This window comes from Aspergillus affinis (genome assembly GCF_023601865.1).
Source record: "Aspergillus affinis strain CMG 70 chromosome Unknown NODE_10_length_487445_cov_86_957759, whole genome shotgun sequence".
In the NCBI taxonomy this organism is placed as follows: domain Eukaryota; kingdom Fungi; phylum Ascomycota; class Eurotiomycetes; order Eurotiales; family Aspergillaceae; genus Aspergillus; species Aspergillus affinis.
The window spans coordinates 400371-424909 of NW_026515791.1; the positions used below are offsets into that span (position 1 = coordinate 400371).

At 51.6% G+C, this 24539-nt stretch overlaps 7 protein-coding genes across 7 annotated transcripts; 5 read left to right on the plus strand and 2 right to left on the minus strand.

Moving 5' to 3' along the window:
• Positions 1–1762: 1762 nt before the first annotated feature.
• KD926_000529 (permease of the major facilitator superfamily) lies at positions 1763–3414 on the plus strand (the record flags this gene model as incomplete). Its single annotated transcript, XM_053096442.1, has 3 exons — positions 1763–2069; positions 2146–2202; positions 2429–3414. 3 exons carry the CDS (start codon positions 1763–1765, stop codon positions 3412–3414), a joined length of 1350 nt encoding a protein of 449 aa, XP_052959599.1.
• A 600-nt stretch (positions 3415–4014) lies between these two features.
• KD926_000530 (uncharacterized protein) lies at positions 4015–6333 on the plus strand (the record flags this gene model as incomplete). The annotated part of the gene is made up of 1 exon (XM_053096443.1): positions 4015–6333. One exon carries the CDS (start codon positions 4015–4017, stop codon positions 6331–6333), a length of 2319 nt encoding a protein of 772 aa, XP_052959600.1.
• A 4127-nt stretch (positions 6334–10460) lies between these two features.
• farB1 (putative C6 transcription factor (Ctf1B)) lies at positions 10461–13187 on the plus strand (the record flags this gene model as incomplete). Its single annotated transcript, XM_053096444.1, has 3 exons — positions 10461–10717; positions 10781–10968; positions 11032–13187. The coding sequence occupies 3 exons, from the start codon at positions 10461–10463 to the stop codon at positions 13185–13187; spliced, it is 2601 nt and encodes an 866-aa protein (XP_052959601.1).
• Positions 13188–13737: 550 nt separating this feature from the next.
• KD926_000532 (S10 family peptidase) lies at positions 13738–16124 on the plus strand (the record flags this gene model as incomplete). Its single annotated transcript, XM_053096445.1, has 9 exons — positions 13738–14086; positions 14164–14268; positions 14330–14446; positions 14522–14645; positions 14709–14724; positions 14785–14901; positions 14979–15029; positions 15136–15420; positions 15555–16124. 9 exons carry the CDS (start codon positions 13738–13740, stop codon positions 16122–16124), a joined length of 1734 nt encoding a protein of 577 aa, XP_052959602.1.
• A 408-nt stretch (positions 16125–16532) lies between these two features.
• On the minus strand, positions 16533–18246 carry KD926_000533 (unc-93 family MFS transporter; the record flags this gene model as incomplete). The annotated part of the gene is made up of 4 exons (XM_053096446.1): positions 16533–16764; positions 16825–16920; positions 16979–17592; positions 17659–18246. 4 exons carry the CDS (start codon positions 18244–18246, stop codon positions 16533–16535), a joined length of 1530 nt encoding a protein of 509 aa, XP_052959603.1.
• Positions 18247–20186: 1940 nt separating this feature from the next.
• On the plus strand, positions 20187–21543 carry KD926_000534 (N-acetylglucosamine-6-phosphate deacetylase; the record flags this gene model as incomplete). The annotated part of the gene is made up of 2 exons (XM_053096447.1): positions 20187–20558; positions 20623–21543. The coding sequence occupies 2 exons, from the start codon at positions 20187–20189 to the stop codon at positions 21541–21543; spliced, it is 1293 nt and encodes a 430-aa protein (XP_052959604.1).
• Positions 21544–22490: 947 nt separating this feature from the next.
• KD926_000535 (GMC family oxidoreductase) lies at positions 22491–24263 on the minus strand (the record flags this gene model as incomplete). The annotated part of the gene is made up of 2 exons (XM_053096448.1): positions 22491–23872; positions 24017–24263. 2 exons carry the CDS (start codon positions 24261–24263, stop codon positions 22491–22493), a joined length of 1629 nt encoding a protein of 542 aa, XP_052959605.1.
• Positions 24264–24539: the final 276 nt, after the last annotated feature.

Sequence of the window (24539 nt, forward strand, 5' to 3'; positions counted from 1 at the left end):
AATAATAGCTAATATCTGTTTCGATGCACAGAGCGAGACTCGCGAAAAGACGAAGCGATAGTTTTCATCTTCATCATCGCCACCAGCGGGCTCCTTGCCTGGGCCGTTTTCAAGCCGTGGGTGGAGAAATACCTCGAGGCACGTATCTATGATTTTCCCGACTCTTTGATTCGTCATCCCCGGCTGACTTGCTGGAATATTTGCAGAAAGCGAGAGAGCGGCGGTCTTACATACCGGTTTCCGAGAACGTTGGCCAGTAGCACAGAATGCTACGGGAGGGTCGAGCCCGACGGGATTCTTTCACGTATGTATAGATCTTCCGAAGCTGTTTATATTACATGCATTTTGCATTCAAGATAGCGTCAGAAACGGGTGTACTCCGTAGGTTTCAAACGGATTGGCCAGTGGGGGGCGGGGATGTTGGTAGGGAGCATAAAAGGACCAGCCGATCACACCGAGGCTCGGTAGTTCAACGTGACAAGAAGCCAATTCACGCCGGTACGGTAGAGAGGGTATGAGTATGAATCCACGATGGGGTTGGAAGTGTTCAGAACTTCAAATTAGCTCGATGGCCTCCACAGTCGTCGAGGGCTGATCGGGATCCTGGCCATTAACTATTGGCGGATCGCCCTGTCAAGTGCAGGGCCCACCGCCCAATCTGACGCACTAAGCCTCTTCTACGTTAGCCTCGAGGGTCCGGTCGATCATTCCGGGTCCTCAGTAAGGCATCTATCTACAGCACCTACAGTGCACTACTTGAATGAATCAGTCCCCGTCGCATCCTTGTCCTGCCATGCCGCACGGGACCATGGTACTTGAGCCGACTACCCTGCACCGTATGTAGTACGTACTGTAGTAATAGCAACTCTGGGCAGGGGAGTAACCCAATCCCTCGCCGCCGTTGCTTTCTTTTCTTTTCTTTTCTTTTTTTTTTTTTCTTTGCCCAAAAAATAGGTAGGGTGGCTTGGAAGGTATGGACGGGAAATCAAATTCGCCGAGTCAATTTTTTTCCTTTCCCTTTACTGTAAAAGCATAAGGAGAGAGGGGTGGGAAATGAAGAGATTTCCATGGATTCGTTGCCACCTTGGCCGTGGAACTAATGCAACCATCTGTCAGGTGCCCTTTTTTTTTTCCTTACCTCCGCTCCCGTTCAACTCTCCAGCTTCAACTTATCTCTTAACTTCACCCCTGCCACTCTCTACTATCATTATCCCTCGAATGAAATCGCCTCTTTTTCGAAATATTCTTAGTTCACAAAACAACTTCACTCTCTTTGCTGTTCGCTAAATATCGCACTCACTCCGCCGATCTTATTGCCTTTCAACCCGGTGAAGTTTAGTTGCTTGAAGAAAAGGGGCCAAAAGTCAGAAAAGTGTGGTGTTCGGTACAGGGAGCCGAGCTCAAGACAAAAAAAAGTGGAAACTTGGGAAACAAGAAGTTGGAAAAAAACATCAAGGGGGTCTAAGAAAAGCAAGACACTTAGACAAGGAGAAAAAGAAGGAGGGGATTTGCCGGCGATCTGTTGCATTGAGGAGGACTTGCCGTAAGAATCTTGGATGATTCTGAAGAAGATGGTATTGACACCGCAGGAAAGACCAACCGCCTCGAACGATCAATTTCCCACTACCCAGCTCTTTCTTCTAGGTACGCTGAGCCTCACAACTCATCTTTCGGGTGGAAATGCTGATCCTCTTCCTCTTCAGCAATATGTCGCGTTGCGGAGCCAATCGCTTTAACTTCGATCTTCCCATACTCCTGGGTGATGGTCAAGGACTTCCACGTGGCTGATGGTGAAAATGCATCCTTTTACGCCGGTATCCTTATCTCCGCCTTTTCGCTTGCCGAAGCTCTCACTGGTATGATCTGGGGAGGCCTATCCGATCGCATCGGCCGCAAGCCCGTGCTTCTGTCCGGATGCTTTGGCACCGTGCTCTCCCTTCTCATCGTTGGGCTCGCGCCGAACTTTTGGGTTGCTCTATTCGGAAGGGCGCTAGGAGGCATCCTAAACGGAAACATCGGTGTTATCCAGACCATGGTTGGTGAATTGGTCAAACGACCTGAGCATGAACGTAAGAACACTTCTCCTTCCTTCTTTTCTCGTTTGGTGGATTGGACCCGGCTAAATCAGAGACTTGGTGGGTATAGCTCGCGCCTACGCCGTGATGCCGTTTGTTTGGTCAATTGGGACAATCATGGGACCAGGTACGTTCTTAAACCCTCTGCGGGTATTAGTGGCAGCATGAGAAGATATGTTAATGGCGTATTCTGGCGGCAGCTATTGGAGGCTTACTAGCGAGACCCGCCGAAGGTTATCCCTCCTTGTTCTCTCCCGACGGCCTCTTTGGCATTTATCCTTACCTATTGCCGAATGTCGTTTGTTCTATCTTACTTCTCTGCAGTATGCTATTCAGCTGGCTATTCTTACAAGAAACGCACCCCGACATGCAACCGTGGGATCTCGGCAGGGACATGAATGATGACTTGGCTGCTGAACATCCTCTTCTGGTAACTGCCGGTGCCACGGCCAATGCCGGTGCCGACCTGCGGGTTGAATCTTATGGGACTTTTAATCAAGTCCGACTTCATCAGAACGAGGATTTGATGGTGCATGCGGATGGTTCGAAGTCGGAAGAAGCGCCCACAAAACAAAGCATCTTCACATGGCGGGTTACTATGCTCATAGTTGCGTTGGCCATTTTCACATACCATTCAATGACTTTCGATCATTTGTTGCCCATTTTTCTTCAGGACAAAAGAGTTACCGAAGTCTCCACTCTGGGCACTTCGGCTCTCAGCTTCCCCGGCGGAGTTGGCCTATCTACATCAACTGTTGGCCTGATCATGTCCACGGACGGTATTATCGCACTCTTCATTCAGAGTGTGGTTTTCCCGACTCTGGCTCACTATTTGGGGGTGTGGAGACTATTCGTGGTCGTGACCATCCTCCATCCCTTGACTTATTTCATTGTCCCATTTTTAATATACCTTCCCCACAAGATCTTGTTCGTCGGCATCTATACGTGCTTAGCCCTTCGCAACGTCCTTTCGATCATTGACTACCCCGTCTTGCTGATCCTCATCAAGCAAGCTAGCCCTTCCGATTCTGTTTTGGGAAGGCTCAATGGTCTTTCTGCATCCGCCGGCGCTGCCTCGCGCACCATCGCCCCTCCCGTCGCTGGCTACCTGTATAGTACCGGATCCAAAGTCGGCTGCACTGCACTGGCGTGGTGGGCGAGCACTCTCGTTGCCATAATTGGCGCCGTGCAGGTATGGTTTATCGAACAAAAGAAGTATGCCATTGCGACTGTACAACCGGCTGGTCGTTGTCACTACATTCCCAATGAGACGCAGCCATGGAAGGAGACCGTTCATATCATTGTGACGGAAAATGATCCCACCACGAGGGATATTTGAAAAGAAAAAATACGGAATAACCCATCACTGGTTGTAAATTTTGAAGCAAGAAGTCATCGCGATGACCCTGACCAGCCTATACCGGAAAGTTTTGTAGCGCAACCAAACAGGTTGGGAGCATTTAAACTTTTGCTGTTCCTTTTTGTCAAGCTTATTTGAACATTTGCATGGAGTTCTAGGCGCTTTATATGATCATTGCACTGTATTTATGAAAATTTCGGATTTTCTTTTTAATTTCTTTCCAAAGGCCTAGAAAACAATCGGGATGTACACCGTAAAGTGGCTCTCGCCTACTCAGTAAGCGGTGAAGGGCCGAACATATTGCCATAGTGCACCGCCCTTACATGCATCAACGCTAGGCCCAGATAGGGCTAGCTTTGTTTACTCCCCCCATCCCGGCAACGGCAACAGATGAAAATAATCAACTCGGCGGGTACTTGTTGCCTTCCATCCTCCATCATCTTGACCTTCACCCAATTCTGGCCTGTTCCAATCCTGCACTTATCTGGGTTGGCTGGTCTGTGATTTTCTACGATATAAAAACCTCTTGTTTCCTCTTGTTCTTTTCCACTACCGTCGTCTTCTACGTCGCTCCTTATCATGCCCACACCCCTCTCCCCCTTAACACCGGCGCATCAAAACTCGCGATCCTTTTCACCAAGCGCCGGTGATCAGATTACGGGAACGGCCGCTGACCACAAGGATATCGTTCAAGCCGGTGGCTTTGAGAATGCGCCTTCGAGCCCTATGAAAATGGCGGATGACGCGAACGTCGGCAACCAGGACAACCTGAGCTTTACACCCTCGCGCGAGTCGCAGGGACTGAACAGGGAAGAAGATGATTTGGATGATGACTTTCCGGAGCTAGCGTCTAGCTCGCCTTTCATAGAACATGGTAGAGACTGCACGGTGGATTTCCCCATCAAACGACAATCGGCCCTCGGCGTGAACGAACGCTCGAATACTCCGCGCAAACGTTCCTTTGAGTACGGACCGGAAGACCAGGCCGAAGAGGAGGATTTGGAAGGGAGGTTCAGGAAGAGTGCCAGTCGGTGGGAGGAGGTACCAGACATCAATGTCTACGCCGACGAGGACTCCAGTTTCAGCCCTGAACAGACAAGTCCTCGAGGTGCGGAGCCCAATAGCATGATGGAAGAGAAGAATAATGAGGGAATGAGCACTTTCCTTCGTGAGAGCAACAACGACAGCATTTCAAACGAAAAAGAAAATGAATCCTTGCCCCGCGCAGATGACTCGATGGTTGAAGATTCTCATGATTTCATGGATGATACCTGCCTCAGCACCTTCTCCGCAGTCCCCAATGCCGACATGACATCGTTTGCAAATCTGCGTGGGGACTCCCCACTCAAAGCTACACGGCCTCTTCCAGGTAGCCCAAGCAAAGCCGACGAGACCGAGACTCGGGATCCTAATCCAAGCACCCCATCCGTGGCTCGGAAATCTCCCAGGAAAGGCGCACTCCTTGACATGAGCTCCCCAATCGGATCGCCAGCACCAAATAGGAGAGAACATCGGGCGGAGGGTGGTGTCCATGAAACCCCGAATTTACTCGACTTGACAGATCAGCAAACCTTTTTCCCAAGGAAGCGCTACAGCATGCAAAATGAGAGATACTCTCCATCGCGGCACTCACCCTTGAGAGTCGTCCAGGAGCCGATCAGAGGCTCACCTAAAGTATCGCTGCTAGACTTCGACATTCCCGCCGCTCCGACCCCTCGATCCATTCCCACCGTCACTCCTCGAGAGCTGGAGTCCTTGAAATCTAGTTTCCTCTCAGAGATTTCCTCCCTCAGGGCGACGCTGAGCGGGAGAGAAGCAGAAGTATCCAGCCTTAAGCAGGCCGTTGCGGATGCCGAACGACGAGTTGGCGAGGCATTGGAAGAAGTGCGCAACGAGGCCGCCGGCAAGGAAGCACTTGAGATCGAGCAGGTCGAATGGCAGCGAAGGGGTCAAGAAATGAACAACGTTTTGCAGTCGGTCAAGGCCGAAATCGTGGAAGGGGAACAAGAAAGGGAGCAGTTGATCAAGAGGGTGGAGGAAGCGGAGAAGGATAAAGAACAGCTGGAGAGCCGAATGGTTGAATTGGAGACTCAATTGAGTGCGACCCACAGCTCGATGTCCAGCGATGCCCCTCAAGGTGCTTCCCACACCAAGACGGCGGAGGAGACTGCAAGGGAAGTTCAAGATGCCGTTGAGAAGATGGCAGCAGAGCTCCACGTCGTCTACAAGAAGAAGCACGAGGCGAAGGTCGGCGCGCTGAAGAAGAGTTACGAGGCGCGGTGGGACAAGCGAGTGCGTGCAGCCGAGGACAAGTTGAAGACTGTCAACGAAGAGAACGAGCGCTTGAGGAAGGAACGAGATGCAGCACTATCGGATACGTCACGTCCCAGTGCCACCCCCAACACTCTGGCCCACGAGAACGAGGAGCACGAAGCGGAAAAGCGAATCCTCCAGGCTCAAATCCAGGGGTTGCAACAAGAAATGGCAGCCCTCAAGGATGACGGCGCACGGCTGCACAGCGAACTTGAGCTGGAAAGGGCCGAGAAGGGCGAGCTCGTGGCAGCCGTCGATGAGTGGCTCGCAATCCAGCAAAACCAGCCTTCGTCCAAATCCCCGGCGCCGCAAGAAGATGATCAGCCGGGGCTGGCCTCAACGGAGGCTACCGGCTCGGAGGACTTCAAGCGAAGCCTGGGCCGTAGCGGCTCCAGCGTCTTGGGCGGCATCCGGCCTCCAAGCACCGGGTCCGGCTCCGGCGAGAAGAAGATCCCCAAGGTCGCAGCACCAGGCAGCCGTCACGGTCGAGTTAATAGCGGAGGAAAATCGGGAATTGCCGTCTTCACGCCGGGTCGCAGCGGCATCATGGGCTCCATCGAGCGCATGGGTCGTGGTGGCATCTAACCCGCTCTGTCTCATCACGATGTGCATCCTAGGCAATCCATGCATATGCCCCTCACGAACAAACTGACGCCTGGTCTCTGAGGTCTACGAGTTCATTTGGTTGTTTTTATGTGATTATGTATTTATTTCTGCTTGCTTTTGGTCTTTGATATCCCGACGGAGGCGGCGTTTGATGTAAATTGATTTGAGGGAACCCACGGTTTATCGGGTGGGATCTGAAAATAATGAATGCGATTCGATATAGGTTATAGTAGTATATCCTGCCGACTTGTAACAGATTGCGGAAGATTGTGGAGTACTTGACCATAGCATCCTTCGTAGCTACTCACAGGGCACTTGTCTGGAAATCATCCATGCGGGGGAGGGGGAGGGGGAGGGGTCAAGCACAGACCCCTATCTTTCCCTCTCGTGTCGTGAAATTTGGCGGAGGGTGAGCGATCTACTCTGTAGCTAAGGTAGTCGGGTTCCCGCAGAGGAACGTGGGGGTGACCGGTCCCCGAGCACGGCAACAAGTCCGATTCAGGGATTATTCTGTTAACGCAGAAATCGGTGGGTGTCGGACTCTCAGACCAGGCAGGTCGTGGACTCGTGGTTCATACGGAGCGCCCTGGTCCGTTGGTCTGGGTGACCGGTGAATACTCCTGACTCCGCGATTCCCCATACCCCAGGTTCTATCGACGGAGTCCAGTATGGAGTCGATATCTTGGCGATGACTCCGTTGGGCCGCCAAGGTTGTTCCAGGATTTTCGGCTTACAAAATACGGGGGAACTGGGAGCTACTGAGCAAGAACTAAAAGCTCAAAACGAAAGAGGCAGAAGAGGGGGAGGATTCTTGCGATTTTCGGCACTGCGGCGGATCCGGTTTCTCTCTTTCTCAGTCGAAACCCGATTTTTTGAATGGACGAGACTAGTCCCACATGGGTATCCGCAGGCCCCCCGGTTTATTGGCTGCCAGCTGAAATTCCCTCGTGGTGATCGGAGAGGTTTGGCTCGTGACTCTGCAATAATGCAATTGCCAATCCATGATGCACCAAAGGTTTTCCACCAGGATCCGGTTGCTCGGGGATGGATGGCTCAATTGTTGGTTGAGTTAACTGCATGCCATCCGGAGAGCTGACAGCTTGGAGAGGATCCTTGATGACGACACCCTGCATCGCCCGTTCCTCCCCCTCCTGGGTCCGTTCCAGACCAACTCTTCCTTGCAACCTCCGATCTTCGCTACTTTTCCCTCTGCCGCCAGTCTAGATGCATTCAGCATTCAAGCCCTGTCAAGGGTTAATCATTTCTCCCGCCTTTCCATCTGTCAGCTGCACCTGACTATTTTCTCGAGCCCGGCTCATTGCATACCACAATGTCTCTCTGCTGATTGGATCCCTCTGCCTTGTGGGATGCCCTACGGAGTTCATTCCCTGCATCGCCTCGAAGTGGCTGATAAAATAAAATCAGGGCAGGTTCCGTATATCGGCACTCACTCGCAGTCGCATACCAAAGGAGTCAAGTATCACGTGGGGGAAAGACCTGCCCGATGTGCAAGGGAGAAGAGAGTCAACATTGAACATACACTGTACAGTGAAATATATACACCGTAGTGGACTCAATACTCTCAAGAATGTGCTTGCCTTGCTTTCCTGTCGCAAATCTACGTCTCGACGGAATACTACATCTCCGCCAGAGGTGGCCCGACGGAGTAAAACTCCGTCCACGGGCACTCCACAGTCCACAGAAGTTAGAAACTTGAAAAGTCACGTTCATGGCTTATGAATGATGAGCTTCTGACAGCTCCACCCGGCCCTTTTTACTTTTTCAACATTTTGCTCTTCCCTTGTTTTATTTAAAAAAAAAAAAAAAAAAAAAAAATTTTCTCCCTAGCCGGTCCCCCATAAGGATTCACAACAGGGTCTAAAAATGCAGCCCTTTTTTGTTTAGCGTTGCTCGGGAGATTTTTTTCGTGTTTTTCTGACATACTAGTCGGCGGCCCCGGGCGAATCAATCGATTCTGTGGATGCTCCGGGAGTTCTGATTTATAAAATCTACTACTCAGTACGGTCTTCCGGTTAACAGGTGCTATTTTTACATGAGACTGAGTGTCTAGTAGTAGTGTCTCCAGATTAGTATTACAATATGATAATAATGTGCTGCGTGCAACTGGCATCGAGTAAGGGCTTTAGTCTTTGCACGGTGCAGCTGCCTGCGATTCCCAAATAGGCAGCTCACGGAGAGTCGTGCCCCATTGGGTACGTACGACGTGCCGGTTAGGCGGCTACTATACACAATACGCCAGACTGTCGAAGACTTCGAGACCCTGGGCAGAAGCGAACAGAGACAAAATAGAACGGCACCGATGATCTTCAGGAGCCACTATTGATTATTATGAGTTCACCCATGTTATCACTGATTACTCAATTCTATAATCCAGACAGCTCCGCTTTTTACTCGCTAGTATCAAAGTCTCAAATGTCAGAACAGTAAACCAACCGGTTTTGGGCTCGGCGTCTGTGCATGTGAGCGGTGTACGGTGTCCATGTCAAGCTCCCTACCGCAAAACTCGGTGTATAATTTATACATACAGGTTCATAGATTCATAACTGCCGGCATTCAGATGTGATCAACCTTGGGACTTGGAGTCGATATCCAATCCCTGGATCGGATTCGCTCAACCGAGTAATCGGTGCGAGCCTCGGTTCATGGCAGTCGGCATTCTTGTATAATCATAGTCAGGTACCTTACCTGTGCGGCCCCAGCCTCGGTATCATCGACTGTATCGTTCTTCTACGCCACAGCTGCTACATGAAGGACTTCATCTATCTGAGATCCAAGGACATAAGGTGGCTGTTCTCAGCGTCGCAATCATGTGTCACGGGATGCAAGCTAACGGGTCAGAGTCGACGGTATACCGGGGTACCCTTTGATGGTTTGTGTTTGTTTCAATTTGATTTCAATTTGATTTTAATTCGATTTAATTCTTCTTATTTTTATTTTTATTTTTACATCTATTTTCAGGTAAGTTTAATGACGCATCTTCGAAACAAGAAATGGAATGGGGAATGTCGCCTGCAGAAACCGGGCTAAACCAGAGCTGGCGGCCAACTGACCAAATGACCGGGGCGGTGATTGGTTCCCGGGGTCCTCCGGTGGTGGCCAGGCGCAGTAACGTGACCGGGCCGAAACAAATCATGGCGGTGACACTGGACGCTGCTCGTGCCGGTGGGTTTCCTTAGTCAGGATGTCCATCCCGGGTCGGGCATAGCGTCGGTCAGAAGGCACTAGAGGGACTCCACCGAAACTTACCGCAGGAGGCCGCCTTAGTCACTGACTTTTTCCAGGGCTTGGTCGGCTTCTTGAAGAACGGGAGTGAAAATGAAAAAGTATGCACAAGACACAGCTGAGGATACAAAGAGATAATAATTAGAGTAATAGTAATTGTCATAAATCAATTCATTCGACAGTGGATACCGACCGGTACCTTGTGCCGGTGGGGAGGGATCCAGCAAGCATCGACGTGCGACTGGCCTAATCTGATAGTCTGTCCGTCCCCCCGCCGAACTTGGCCCGCTCCCTAGACCTTTTTGAGGGAAATAATACTTGTCCAGTGTCCACTGCTGGCGCTCCCCTCTTTCGCCATGGTTATTTGCTGGATGGTCTGGGGGAGGCAACCTTGACGAGTGGATCCGGGGCTCATCATCATCCCCAACACCCACACGCCTCCTGACTGAGGATTCACGGAGGGGTCGCGCGTTTATTTAACCATTGCTTCTCCCCGGCCCCGGCCCTCGCTTGGCTTTTCGTCCTTGGGACGAAATTCATTGGTAGTGGGCGTGATCTTGTTAAAGAAAAAAAAAAAAGAAAAGAAAAGAAACTGAAGATTCACATCTATACTCTTTCCTTCGCCCTCTAATACCCTATCTTATCCTTTTGGCGGAAGGGTTAAAAAAAAAAAAAGACTCAAAAAAAGACACTCTCCACTCTTGCCTCCATCTTTAATCCATTTTTTTTCCCCCCTTCTCTTCTTTCCCACTCCATCTTTTCTTCAATATACCCCGAACTCTTCATAGGATAGTACCTATATACCCCCAATTTCTTCAACGACGAATGACCCAATTCAAACTCACCGTTCTCAACTCGTCACAATGACTGATCTTACTACTTCGTCAACCCCGGCATCGGCCTCAATTAATACGGTGGAAACGGAATCCAAGGGGAAACGCAAATCGTCAACGGCCGGCCTCGCTGCTAATTCCCGTCCGGTAAAACGACGGGCGTCCAAGGCATGTTGTTGCTGTCGGGCCCGCAAAGTCCGCTGCGACGTCGTCGAGAATGGTTCACCATGCACGAATTGCCGCCTGGATCAAGTGGAATGTGTCGTGACCGAGAGCAAACGGAGAAAGTTCGTCGCCCTCGACAGCCCCTTGCAGCCTGGAGCTGCGCGCTAATCTTCTCGGTGTTTCAGGAAATCGCGCGTTGAGATGGACAGTACCACCCAACAACTCGGTCAATCACCCGCCGAGGTGTCGGAAGATGGTGGCAGTTTTCTCAGGAGACTCAGCGAGAGCCATGGACTCTCGGACGTTGCTCCCGCCTCGCCGTCGCAACGGTCCGTTGACCTGGACCATGGACAGCACATGCCGCATTTGTTGTGTGCGTATTTCCCCTAGTGCTTGGTTCTCCATGTCGGTGTTTATTAACCCGGGTACCGCGCAGATCAAAACCAGGCCAGCAGAATTGGCTCGGGCGAGCGCTATCGAAGAAGAATGGCGCCAAACCCGGCCGTGCCGGCCACTATGCCGCTCCACCATGTGACCTCGCAGATCCAGCAGCTGTTGGATCCCTCCTTTGTCAGTGATCGCTCCGGAGGCATTGTGCTCCCGGACTACATCAGGGGACTGCCACCTCGCCTACAGAGAGAGGACATCGACTATCTGGCAATGAAGGGCGCCTTGACGGTGCCCGACGTGGCACTGCGAAACGAGTTGCTGAAAGCTTACATCCACTACGTCCACACGTACATGCCTCTCCTAGACCTGGAGGACTTCCTCCAGACAATCGTGCAGAACGACGGAATTCGTCGCATGAGTCTGTTGCTTTTCCAGGCGGTGATGTTCGCAGGAACGGCGTTCATTGATCTCAAACATCTACACGCCGCGGGCTACCCGACTCGCAAGGCTGCACGCAAACAATTCTTCCAGCGCGCCAGGTTATTGTACGACTTCGATTATGAGGTGGATCGGATTTCGCTGGTTCAATCCTTGCTTTTGATGACCTACTGGTACGAAACACCCGATGATCAAAAGGACACGTGGCATTGGATGGGTGTCAGCCTCTCTCTCGCACATACGATCGGTTTGCACCGTGATCCCGGAAATTCTCGCATGGGACTTCGGCGCCAGCGGATGTGGAAGCGTATCTGGTGGAGCACGTACACGCGCGACCGGTTGATAGCTCTAGGAATGAGGCGCCCGATGCGTGTCAAGGATGATGACTGCGATGTGCCTATGTTGACCCTCGACGACTTTGAATTCCACCCTTTCTCTCCCGAAATTATCAACATGGTTGGCGACTCCGAAATCCTCCAAAGCGTCAATCACCAGAAACAGCTCGCCCTTATGTTTATCGAGAAAGCCAAGCTTTGTCTGTGCGTCAGCCACGTGCTTTCCGCCCAATATTCGGTTCTAAGTCATAAATTTGGTGGAACGATGGAGACGACCATGATGCTGGTTCCCAAAAAGTCGGCGGCCGAAACGTTCGAGGTGCGACGGTGCGATCAGGAGTTGGAAGATTGGCGGGCCCATCTTCCTGCGGAGATCCAATACTCGCCTGCCGCCCCCTCCAAGTTAACCGAAGCCCAGGAGGTTCTGCATTCGCATCGCGCTTTGCTCAAGATGGTCTATCTAACCACCTCGAGCGCCCTACATCGTCCCCAGGTGCTTCCGGCCATTCCGTTCCCCTCCACGGATGCTGAGCTACAGGAGATTTCGAGAAGCAAGGTCCGATTTGCCGCCGTGGAGATCACCAATATCGCCCAGGATCTACACAGCCTGGATCTCACACGATATTTCCCCACGACCGGCGTTACGGTCTTGCTGCCCGCCGTCATCATTCATCTTCTCGACATCAAGTCCAGCGACCCGAACATCCGAACGACCAGTCTTCGGCGGTTCTACCAGTGCATGCGCATCTTGCAACGTTTGCGGGAGATCTATGCCTCTGCCGACTTTGCCACGTCATTCTTGGAAGCTGCCATCCGCAAGGCTGGCATTCAGCTGACCGTCTCGCCTCAGGACGTGCAAACGCGTGGAGGAAGTACGCTCGATACGGCGGCGCGTCTCAACACCCTGACCCCGCCTCCCGATTCGCTCGCCCAGAAGATCCCCGACCTGACATACCCCAAGTCGGACGCGTCCGGAATTGCGGCGCTGGCCGGCGAACACGACGCCGCATTCGCATCGACCCCTCCTCCTTCGGACGGCAGTGAGAACGGCAGTACCAACAACCTCAATTCGAGCTACGCTCAAGACGCGTTTGGCATTCCCAACTTCAACCCCGAGCTCAGTCTCAGTGAGCTTATGGACTTGGCAAACGATGCGGAGGTGACGCAAAATGATTTCGACGCGCTGATCAACTTTGACGATGCCGGCGCGGAACTCTTCTCGGCGGAGGAGGGTCTTCACCCTAGCAGTGGTTCTGGCGGAAAGAGCTTTGGGTTCGGATTGGACTCTATGAATATGGATAATATGCATGATGGGTTGGGGTTTGATCCCGAGAGTAAAGGCTTGGATCTGACCGGGCAAGCGCATAGCGATCGTGGCCCAGCAGGCCTCAGCACCGACCTCGACGCCGAGCTGGGACTGAATCTTTGAGTGCCAGGAGGAGGTTATTAACGTCAAGCGAATGAATGTGTACAAACCTAAAAAGGTGTTAATGGACTTGGGATGGGATGGGCTGGCTTTTTTCTTTTTGTACTATTCTTGTCTATAATAACTATATACTGTATATTTTCTTAAAATTTATGTCATGACTATCTATCTTTCCCTCTATCCGGGCAACCGAAGGGACGGGATGAGAAAGGATGGCGCCATCTGCGCGATGAAATGCTTAGTGTTGGTCGCTAGACCCCATCTGGTGCCGAAACGGCCTTCCTGGCCGCGTTGACAACTTTCAAGCCGGACTTCGAGTAGCATTCGCCTTGCTTTCCCCTCACGCTATGTGGGCCGTCGGTCAATCAGAGAACCCAATCCCAATTCCCCGGTGCTCTCACTGTACACCGTATAAAATGGGCGCAATGATCCCCTCTTTCTCCGCCTGTCGACTGGGACGTGGAATGGTCTTTGGTTAGATTCTACCTTTCCAGCACCGTGCCTCTAGTATATATATTCATACGTACCCGACCCATCTTCCGTCGCTGGGAATATGCGTGTATATACGGCGCTGTCATTGCTTTCGCTGGCCGTGCCAGGCTGGACCAGGTCCTTCAATGTACCACCAGGGGCTGGGAAACGACAACTTCCCAAGGACCCTACTGGCGTGAAGACCATCACAACTCCCAACAATGTCACCATTCGGTACAAGGAGCCCGGCAGCGAGGGTGTCTGTGAGACTACTCCTGGAGTCAAGTCATACTCCGGATACGTGGATCTGTCGCCTACATCGCACACCTTCTTTTGGTTTTTCGAGGCCCGCCACGATCCCGAAAATGCCCCCATTACTCTCTGGTTGAACGGTGGCCCGGGAAGTGATTCCTTGATTGGTCTTTTTGAAGGTTGGTTCTGGCCACTATTTGGCTTCTAGGTGATAGTCGTTGTGGACAGGGAAGCTGATACCGTATGCTTTAACCAGAATTGGGCCCTTGCCATGTGAACTCCAGCTTCGAATCCTACCTCAACCCGCACTCGTGGAACGAGGTCTCCAATCTTCTGTTCCTGTCGCAGCCATTGGGCGTCGGTGAGCTCCATTCCCTCGATTCTACACATCGTTTCTTTCACGACTCATTGGTTTCCTGCAGGGTTTTCGTATAGCGATACTGTAAATGGCTCCATTAATCCCGTGACCGGCGTGGTCGAAAATGCAACTTTCGACGGCGTCAAGGGTCGCTATCCCAAGATCGATGCTACTTTACTTGGTTCGTTTTCCCCTTTATCTTCACTAAAAAGCTTGGAGGGTGAGGTTTTTCTGATCAGCTGTGGAAGCTATCTAGATACTACCGAGCTGGCTGCGCATGCCTCCTGGGAAGTACTCCAGGGATTCCTTGGGGGTCTTCCGCAGTTAGATTCCAGGATCAAATCCAAGGATTTCAGCTTATGGACGGAAAGCTATGGAGGGTGAGTTCTTGAACAACCTCACGAGGTGCACACGTATACTGACTGCATGTCCGTCTGTCATAGGCATTATGGGCCGGCTGTAAGTGTTCAACCCAGATCGAATCGGATCGTATCCATAAATGGTAGCTCATGACATTAGTTCTTCAACTACTTCCATGAGCAAAACGAACGCATCTCCAACGGCACGGTCGATGGAATTCATCTTGATTTCAACTCTCTCGGTATAATCAACGGTATAATCGATGAGGCTATTCAGGTATGTTGAAGATGCGTCCAGATTACCTAGAGGGATCCCCATTTCTATATATCACACTGCTAACAATCGGAATTTAGGCCGGCTATTACCCCGAGTTTGCTGTCAATAACACCTACGGTATCAAAGCCGTGAGTCTTCCCTTTCCCCATAATCAAACACACACATTCACAGCTATATATGTCATGGCCTTCAAAATCCCCAGACATTGCTCACCACCCCGGATGGAATGAATAGGTCAACGACACGGTCTACAACTACATGAAATTCGCCAATACGATGCCCAACGGATGCCAAGATCAGGTTGCTCTGTGCAAGCAGACGAACCGAACCTCGTTGGGCGATTACGCCCTCTGCACCGAAGCCACCAACATGTGTAGAGATAATGTCGGTATGTTTGCAACCAACCTGTCCCTTCGAGCCCTCTTCCAATGGCAAGCGACTAATCCCGGGCACTTGACAGAGAGTCCCTACTACAATATCGGAAAGCGCGGTGTATATGACATTCGACACCCAATTGATGTAAGCACGGACTACTCTACCCACCCCTCCCTACATATATACATCCATCCATCCATCCCTTTATACACATGAAGTCCATCCCAAACCATTGAGAAATAGAGCCCACCTCTAACCAATACAATCCTCTCGAATAGGACCCCACCCCACCCAGCTGGTACAACCAATACCTGGAAAAAGACGCCGTGATGAACGCCATCGGCGTAAACATCAACTACACGCAATCGAACGACGACGTATACTACGCATTCCAACAGACAGGCGACCACGTCTGGCCGAACTTCATCGAGGACCTGGAAGAGATCTTGCAGCTGCCGGTCCGCGTGTCACTCATCTACGGCGACGCCGATTACATCTGTAACTGGTTCGGCGGCGAGGCCGTCTCCCTGGCCGTGAACTACACGCACACCCGCCAGTTCCGGGCCGCGGGCTACACCCCCCTAACGGTGGATGGCGTGGAGTATGGCGAGACTCGCGAGTTCGGCAATTTCTCCTTCACGAGGGTGTATCAGGCCGGTCATGAGGTGCCGTACTATCAGCCCACCGCTTCCCTGCAGCTGTTCAATCGGACTTTGTTCGGTTGGGATATTGCCGAGGGTACTACCCAGATTTGGCCCGGGTATAGCTCCAATGGAACCGCGAGGACGACTCATACTGAGTCCTATGTGCCGCTGCCCTCGGCTACTCCCAGCCCTAGCGCTCACTGATTCGGCTCACAGAGTCCGAACTGTGTGACTGGTGAGGTTGTGCACATGATATATATGAATATAAATCGAGGAACATAAGCTTGGGAGAAAGAAGGCCAATTGGCTATGCCCAAAGATAAGAATTAAGAACTTCATTTATTATAAATTGGTGCTGCTAGTGTAGACAGGCCAGCCTTTGTTTGTAACCTAACTTATTCAAAAATCCCAAAGAAAAGTCCGACCGTAAATGTTCCGAGTAAAGTATTATACAACACCCGAAAACAGTAAGTAAACTGCCAACAGAAACGACCATCTCGTCATGCCGTCGTTGCAAAAGACTCCCACCGCGGCGGAAGTGCATTAAAAGAAAATACATGTATATATAAGGGGAAGAGAGGTATAGATAGGTATCTATAGCCCAGAGAGGAATCAAGCGACGGGGACATGCTTCTCGTCCTTCTTTTCGGTTGACTGTTGATCCTCCAAAGGAACGCCCACTACATCCTGAGCGGTCTCGTCGGAGAATTTTAGATCTTCTTCCACGTCTGTGCTCTCCTTGATCTTGAACAGAATAACCGGGGACGCGATCAGGAGACTTCCGACGAGCAAACCCCAACACGAGGCGAATTCTGTCATATAGGGCGTTCCAATTGCGTCCAGACTATCAAACACAGGAAAGTTAGTCGAGGTAGCCTTCAAGACAAGAGATCAGGAGACTTACCGCCACATGCCTGCCGCACCTGCGGATTGAATTCCCTTGTAGAAGCCCGCAAAATTGGCCAATTTGCGACCGTTGTTGGTGAGAGATCCCATGAACCTGTGCATCAAGTCAGTCGAGCGATTCAAAGTAAAAAGGCGAGGAAGAAATGACTGACCAATAAGCGCAGGTCTGAAAGGCGGCGTCATAGAATCCGTAGAACATATAAAGGAACATGGGTCCGATGTACCCGCTGCTGGACCAATCCTTCAGATCCGCTGCCGTAAGGGAATCGCGATTGTAGTGCTTCTGGAAGGCATAACCGCCACCCCAGATACCCATGGTGAGGGCGAAGAGAATGAATAGATTGAGTCTGGCGCGCATGGGACGGGATAAGAACTTCAGATCAAGGGTGAAACCGAAGACAAAGGCGCCAACCATTTGCATCAGCCAATAAAGAAGACTGTTCAGCGAACGGGTGCGAACGTTGAAATAGGCGCCATTCACGCTGTTGAAGTGATACCCGTAGAACCAATTGCTGGCCAGAAACATGGGGAAAAAGAGGACGATATAATAATCGCTACGCAGTGTTTCGTAAAGACCGAGGAACTCGGACTTCCACGTAGGGTTCTTCATCACGATGACATGCGAGCCATCATTGCGCTTGACGTACTTGGAGTCGCAGAGTGTCCATGCGAGAGCGAAACCGATTGCCATGAGGACCATGAAGGCGATATAAGTACCGTCATTGACCCGCCCTGCATCCGAGTGCATGTTTTGTCCCAGGGGAATCTATGCGTGCATCCAGCGTTAGAGCTACCGGATGTTTGACAATAAGAAGAGACCTTCCGGACTTACCAAGCTGCCGATGACACCACCCAGGTTGAAGATGACCCAAAAGATAGAGATGAATTTTCCCTTTTCTTCTTCCTTCGGATAGCTCATCATAACTGCACCCTGCGCGCACCACAGCAAGCCACCACATACACCGAGAAGAGCACCGGCAAAGATCAGGAAGCCAGCATTCGCATTGTGATTGTATGACAAGAGCGAGGCCACATAGAGGAAATAACCGAATCCGCCCAAGGACAGGGTCAGACGGAGACCAATGCGGTTGGCGATGGAGCCCGCAAAGAACCCAACCACGGCGAACGTGCTGTACAGGGCTGTGTTGGCATTGCTGACATCGGTCGGGTCAACTTGACCACCACCACCAAGACCGCTGACGGCATTGAACATTCCCGGGCAGAGGAAGCAAACAAAGGAGACCAAGACCAATTGGGTCTCTGGGGACGCGAACCAGGGCATCTTCAGGGACCCAATTCTGAGCGGCCTATACATCCACGACTTCCCCTTGATGGAGGAGCCACCAGACTCGGTATCCATTGTGGTCGTAGGAACCTCCTTCTCGGGTTGGCGCTCTTCGCCGGAGGTCGAAGACGCCATTATCTCGAAACGCAGACGAAAGCGACAAACTTCAGGAAAGGAAATGAGTCGTCAGATCTTAAGTTGCAGCCGACAGTTCGTAAAAGTGCTGTAGAGAAAGTCAGAGATCAAGTTCGTATACAGCCCGCAATTTGGGAAGCTTCAATGCAGGACGAACCGATTGGGGTCAATGGATATGCGTACAAGTATGTATGAAGATATGTATATATATACAGATCACACAAAAAGAAGAACTCCCAGAGCGATTAGGACTTCTCGAGGGACGAGAAATGTGTGATGGAGGTAAGGCAAGTCAGGGAGGAGGAACGAGAGAAAGTAATCAAATAGTGGAGTGGACTGGAGCAAGAGAGGAAGAATGGACGACAACAAACAAGCTGCCAGGAATGTTTGTGATGATTCCGGGGGAACAGTGAACAATGGGGGGAGAGAAGAAACAAATAAGTTTCTCGAACATGCGAAAATTGGCTGATTATTTTATCTCAACAAACCCCATGTTAGAGGAAATTTTTTTTCTTTCGTTTCGTTTTTTTTTAGTAGCACTTAGTTAGCTCGAGAGTTAGCTGATGGGACCACCCAAGATAGGGACGGCGAGTGTCTTACTCGTACCAGAAACTACTACCAGCGGGAGAGATAACGGTTGACAGCTAACATTTAAATACCACGCTGCAACAGTCAACCGGGTGATGACGGAGTCTCGAGAGAAACTGGAGAGATAATCGAGGGGACTCAACCGGGGACACGATGTGCTGGGTCGATCCCCCTCGAGGAACATCGTGATCCAGATCCACTCTCTCCTCTCAATCCCCCGTGGCACCCGCGACGATTCTTTCGCATTTCAGATTACTCCGTAAATTTCACGGGCTCCACTCATGGAGATGATGCGGAGAAGAAGAAAAAAAAAAAAAAAAAAAAAAAAGTTGGCGAGGCAGCGAGGCTGCAACGAGGGCTTTGCCGATCCAGCGGAGCGCAACCACAAAAAAAAAGAAAGAAAGAAAAAAGTGGGAGGCGAAGAAAGTGGGTCCACTGTCCAGAGAGAAGACAAGAAGCGCGATAGAAAATGGAAAGGGAAGTCGATTTCCGCGCGCGAACGACGACTCGTTGAGCTGGTCGTGATCCATCGCACTTGCCCGTTCGGGATAGTCTTATCTCCACGAGGGACGGGCTAAGCGACGGCTATCTCCTCGTGACCCGACAGAATTGCAACGCGGGCCGGCCTCGTCGCCTGACCGAAGGCGACGGTAACATCGGCTGCTTGCAACCATGCCGAATGCGGGGGTGGGATTCGGCTGGTTTTTATTATTCATCGTCCATCGGAAAGGAGCACCTTCTTGCCCGACCTGCCAAGGACTTACTATCCACCATCTACCATCTACCATCTGCCGTGTAGTTACTGGAAGCACGAAAGAGCCATTGTTGTATGTAGTCAGATGAAGATCATCTCCTGAAGGAAGGAATCCATGTCGTGACCTGCAGGGTGGCGTGCCTCGGCAGGATTACCTAGTAATTTACATAACTACAACCTACGGTACTTATATACACTGCGTGGCCGTGTGGTAGGTAATGTTACCATTACATATCGTACCTCTCCGGGATACGGTCATCGACGGTATGATACCATACGTATCATACCTATGACTGTATATGGAGTTATGGACACCACCCCGGATCTGGTTATGTCACCTCGAACAGCCTCATACCTGTCGACGTCACATCCTCGCCCGCTTTGGGCATTGCGTTCCTTCTTTCTGCCCTTTCGAATGTCACCATGTAGCTACCGGCATCCTTTCCAGCCCTTTCCTTTACCTTCCCCATTCCTGGTGTCCGTCATCGTCCCTTTTCATACTCCCCTTTCTCCTCATATGAGGCCCACCCCCACCCTCTCTACTTCTTTTGTCTGGTTTTCTCGTTAATCTCTAACCGCTTTGATAATCCACACCATCATGCCGGGCAAGACCTCGTCACCTCCACGCATCACCAAATTTACCAACTGCCGCATCATCAAGGACAATGATCTCATAGAGCAAGACGTCTGGATCGATTCCCTATCCGGAAAGATCCTTCGGGCTCAGGAGGCATTCTACGGCTTGCATCTTTCTCCCGATGAGGTCGTCGACTTGGGCGGACGCATCTTGGCCCCCGGCCTCATCGACGTGCAGCTGAATGGCGCCCAAGGCTTCGATTTCTCCGTCCCTCATGCCTCCAGAGAAGAATACGATGAAGGTTTACGTATGGTCAACAAGGGCCTTGCCCGCACGGGTGTGACTTCATATCTGCCAACCGTTGTTAGCTCCACCCCAGAAGTATACTGGAAGGTAGGCAGTCCCCTCCCCCATTAGTCCCTTATCCCGCCTCAAGATGGCTAACAGAACGGTCTAGGTACTTCCTTCCTTAGGGCCATCGGGAGACACACATTGCGCGGAAGATGGGGCAGAATCGCTGGGTGCACATGTAGAGGGCCCGTTCATTAGTCCGGGTCGCAATGGCGTCCACAAAACCGAAGTCTTGCAGGCCGCCAAAGGCTTCCCAGACCTATTCGAGTGCTACGGCAAGGAGAACTTGATTGGGGACACGCAAACGGTGAAAATGATCACCGCGGCCCCCGAGGTCGGGAACATGATCGCGAATATCTCGTCCCTGACCTCCAACGGTATCATCTACTCCATAGGGCATTCTGACGCTACGTACGAACAAGCGATGTCGGCCACTGAGCAAGGAGCCACCATGATCACCCACTTATTCAATGCTATGCGGCCTTTCTATCACCGAAACCCCGGCATTTTTGGTCTGTTGGGCCAAAACGAGCGCCGTCGACCTTGCTACGGCGTGATCGCCGACGGTATTCACCTTCACCCTACCTCCGTCCGCATCGCGTACAATGCCCACCCAGACGGGCTCATCCTCGTTACCGATGCCATGAAGCTCTGCGGTCTCCCAGACGGCATCTACGAGTGGACCAACGGCGAGCGCATCATTAAAACCGGAGCCCGTTTAACTCTCGAAGGGTCGGACAAGATTGCCGGCAGTTCCGCCACCCTCATCGAGTGTGTCAACAATTTCCGTCGATGGTCAGGCGCCTCGACCGCAGAGGCTCTCAACTCCGTGACAGCCACCCCGGCACGCCTCTTGGGGCTACAGGGCGTCAAGGGTTCTATGGATAGCGGTGCTGACGCGGATCTGGTGGTGCTCAGCGACGAGACAGATCCCTACTCCGGACCCACTTTGACGGTTGATCAGGTGTGGAAGCGTGGAGTCAAGATCTTCGATACCGAGAAAGGGGCAGCCGTTGGCCGAGCGTGAGAATGCAAGTAGATTTAGACGAGTGTCGTTTTCGCCAAGAAGGGAAGCTCTCAGTGAGATAGGCTTTGCTTCTGTCAGGCAGGCCCCTGTGTCTCTCCCATCATGCCACAGGCGACTGGCTCTACTGCCCTTTTTTTTTTTGGCTTTTTCTTGTTTTCTCTGCAACGAAGTGATTTCCCTTCCCGTTCAATGGCAGGACCTGGCTTTTCTTTCTTTGATTTGTTTTCCTGGCTTCCGTGAAGTTAGTCTTGTCTTTTTTGTTTCGAAGCCTATTGCAGCATAGACAGACGTTATACCATTAGATTTAAAACCATCCAACTGAATGAGATAAATACCTGTGATTTTAGACAGATCTATTTCATGGACATTGAAGAGTTTTTTTTTTTTTTTTTTTTTTTTTTTTTTTTTTTGTTATTGTAGACCTCATATTGACGACTGCTTACTTCCATGCCATTTCGTTTGCTCAAGTCTATCTGTTCTATATGTATACGTCAATGTTTTACAATAGCAAAGCCATCTGCACAGCCAACAAACTCGTTTTCGTGATTGTATGGAAACTGTACAAAACCATGCGCTGGGCAACAAGCAATCACTAACAACCACCCAAAGAGAGACAACCGCCACAGAGAAAAAAAGGGTACATGAGAGAATATCTTCTTTTTCTTTGTCTTTTGTCAAACGCATGGGTTGGTTGTTCATTTGGTGTCATGAATCATGTACGGTCGTAAGGCTGATATTGTTGCACACGCCATGCAGGCGCGCATGAAGTTACACGCCGACATTTCCGCCCCCTCTTGTTTTTTCAATATATAATTTGGTTTCTGGGCTCCAGATTGAAGCCGCTCATGCCCCAACTCTTGTCGAGTATTCAAATTCCATCCATAATGGGATCTTCGAAAGACAAGAAAGTAAGGTATCAAGTAAACGATCCAAAGTGAAAGAGGCATTTACAGACGGGGCTGCTCGCGCTTCCAGCCGGCCTCCTCGGCGATCAGCTCGGCAGCACGCTCGCCAATGGCCAGGACAGTCAACATGGGGTTGATACTGGGCATTTCGGGGAAGACACCGGCATCGGCGACACGGACACCCTTCAAGCCACGGACCTTGAGCTGGGAGTTCACCACGGCCAAGGGGTCGCTGGTCACATCACCCATCTTGGTGGTACCGGCGGGGTGGTAGACGGTGTGGGCCACCCGACGACCGTACTCAGACAGCTCCTCGTCGGTTTGAACCTTGGGGCCCGGAGCCACTTCACGCTTGATCCAGTCCTTGAAGGGCGCCTTCTGAGCGATCTCACGGGCAGCCTTGAAACCAGCGACAATGGTGGCGGCATCGTAGCCCTCAGGGTCGGTGAAGTAACGGAAGTCCAAGGCGGGCTTGATCTGGGGATCGGCGGAGGTCAAGTACAGGCGACCACGGGAGCGGGGGCGGGGGATGTTGGGGGTCATGCAGAAAGCATTGGTGGGAGAGTCATATCCGAGACGTTCCGTGTTGAGGCAGAAGGGGATCTGGTAGCAGTGCATCATGACATCGGCGGCGCGACCATCGGTTCCAGCGGCATTGGGAAGCTCTCGGCGCAAGAAGATGCCGGCGTCCGAGTCCATGGTCGTCTGGTTGGGAGGAACGGGCTGGTTGAGCTCCCAAAGAATGATACTTTCAGGGTGGTCGAGAAGGTTCTCGCCGACACCGGGAATGTCCTTAACGACGGGAATACCCAGCGAGCGGAGTTGCTCCTGGGGACCCAATCCGGACAGCAGCATCAGTCGGGGGGTGTCGACGGCACCGGCGCACAGAATCGTTTCCTTCTTGGGGCGCAAGGTGTGCTTGGCTCCGGACTGCAGAGTCACGTCAACTCCGGTGACGGTGTCGTCCTGAACGTTCACGCGAGACACCCAAGCGTTGGTAAGGATGGTCAGGTTGGGGCGTTTCTCTTCTCCACGCAGGATAGGGTGAATGTACGCGACACTGGCGCTGCTGCGACGGCCATCGTCGGGATTGTAGGAGACGTTGAAGAATCCGACACCCTCGGTCAACTCGCCATTGAGACGGATCTCCCGGTTGAAATCGGGGATGATGGGAATCTTCATGGCAGTCGAGCAAGACTCGATCCAGTCCTTGCACAGCTGGTTGCGGTGACGCTCGTGGACAGGCTGGACGGTGTTGCGCAGGTTGTCAAGCACGCGAGTGAAAGTTCCGAAAGACCAGCCCTTGCAGCCTTGCTGTTCCCATCTCTTGCAGTCATACTCGAAAGGACGGAAGGAGATGAGGGTGTTGTGGCTAGAGCAACCACCCAGCACCTTGGCACGAGAGTGGCGGATATGGCTGTTACCTGTAACACAAGAAACGTGAGAAACACAGAGAGATGAAGAGGAAGAAAGGGATTTGTCCTGCGATTCCGATCATCCGGGCAAAGCATGACACCCGGATCACTTGTGGGACCGGAGAAGCATGGAGGGTATGCGGTGCAACGTACCATTAGGCTGTTCGGTGGTAGGATAATCGTAGTCCAACTCGCCTCCCAACAAGTTCAACCATTCTCTCAGGTTGAGGACACGATCGTCGTTGAAATCACTGGGGCCACCTTCAATGACCAAGATGCGCTTGTTAGGCAGGTACTCGGCCAATCGACTGGCGATAACACAACCCGCCGTGCCACCTCCCACGATGACATAGTCATAGCTGTTCAAGTCGCTGGCGGGGAACTCGTTCGTGGTGATCATGATGACAAAAAGTTTGAGGTCGGAATGAAGGGAGAATGGAGAAGGGCGGGAAATGTAGAAATAAAAGGAGGGAGAGAGGACAAAGGGTGGGGGTGGAAAGGAAAGTCGAGGAAAAAGAAAAGGAAGGGGAAAATAAAAGGCCTCTTTAAATCGAGCCAAAAAGTCTGCCGACAGGGAAAAAAAGTTGCGGTGATACCTTTGCCGGTTCGGCCGTTCGGCCAACCATCAGCCCTTTTTTTTTTTTTTCCCTCGTCCACGGTTGTTCCTCAACACAAC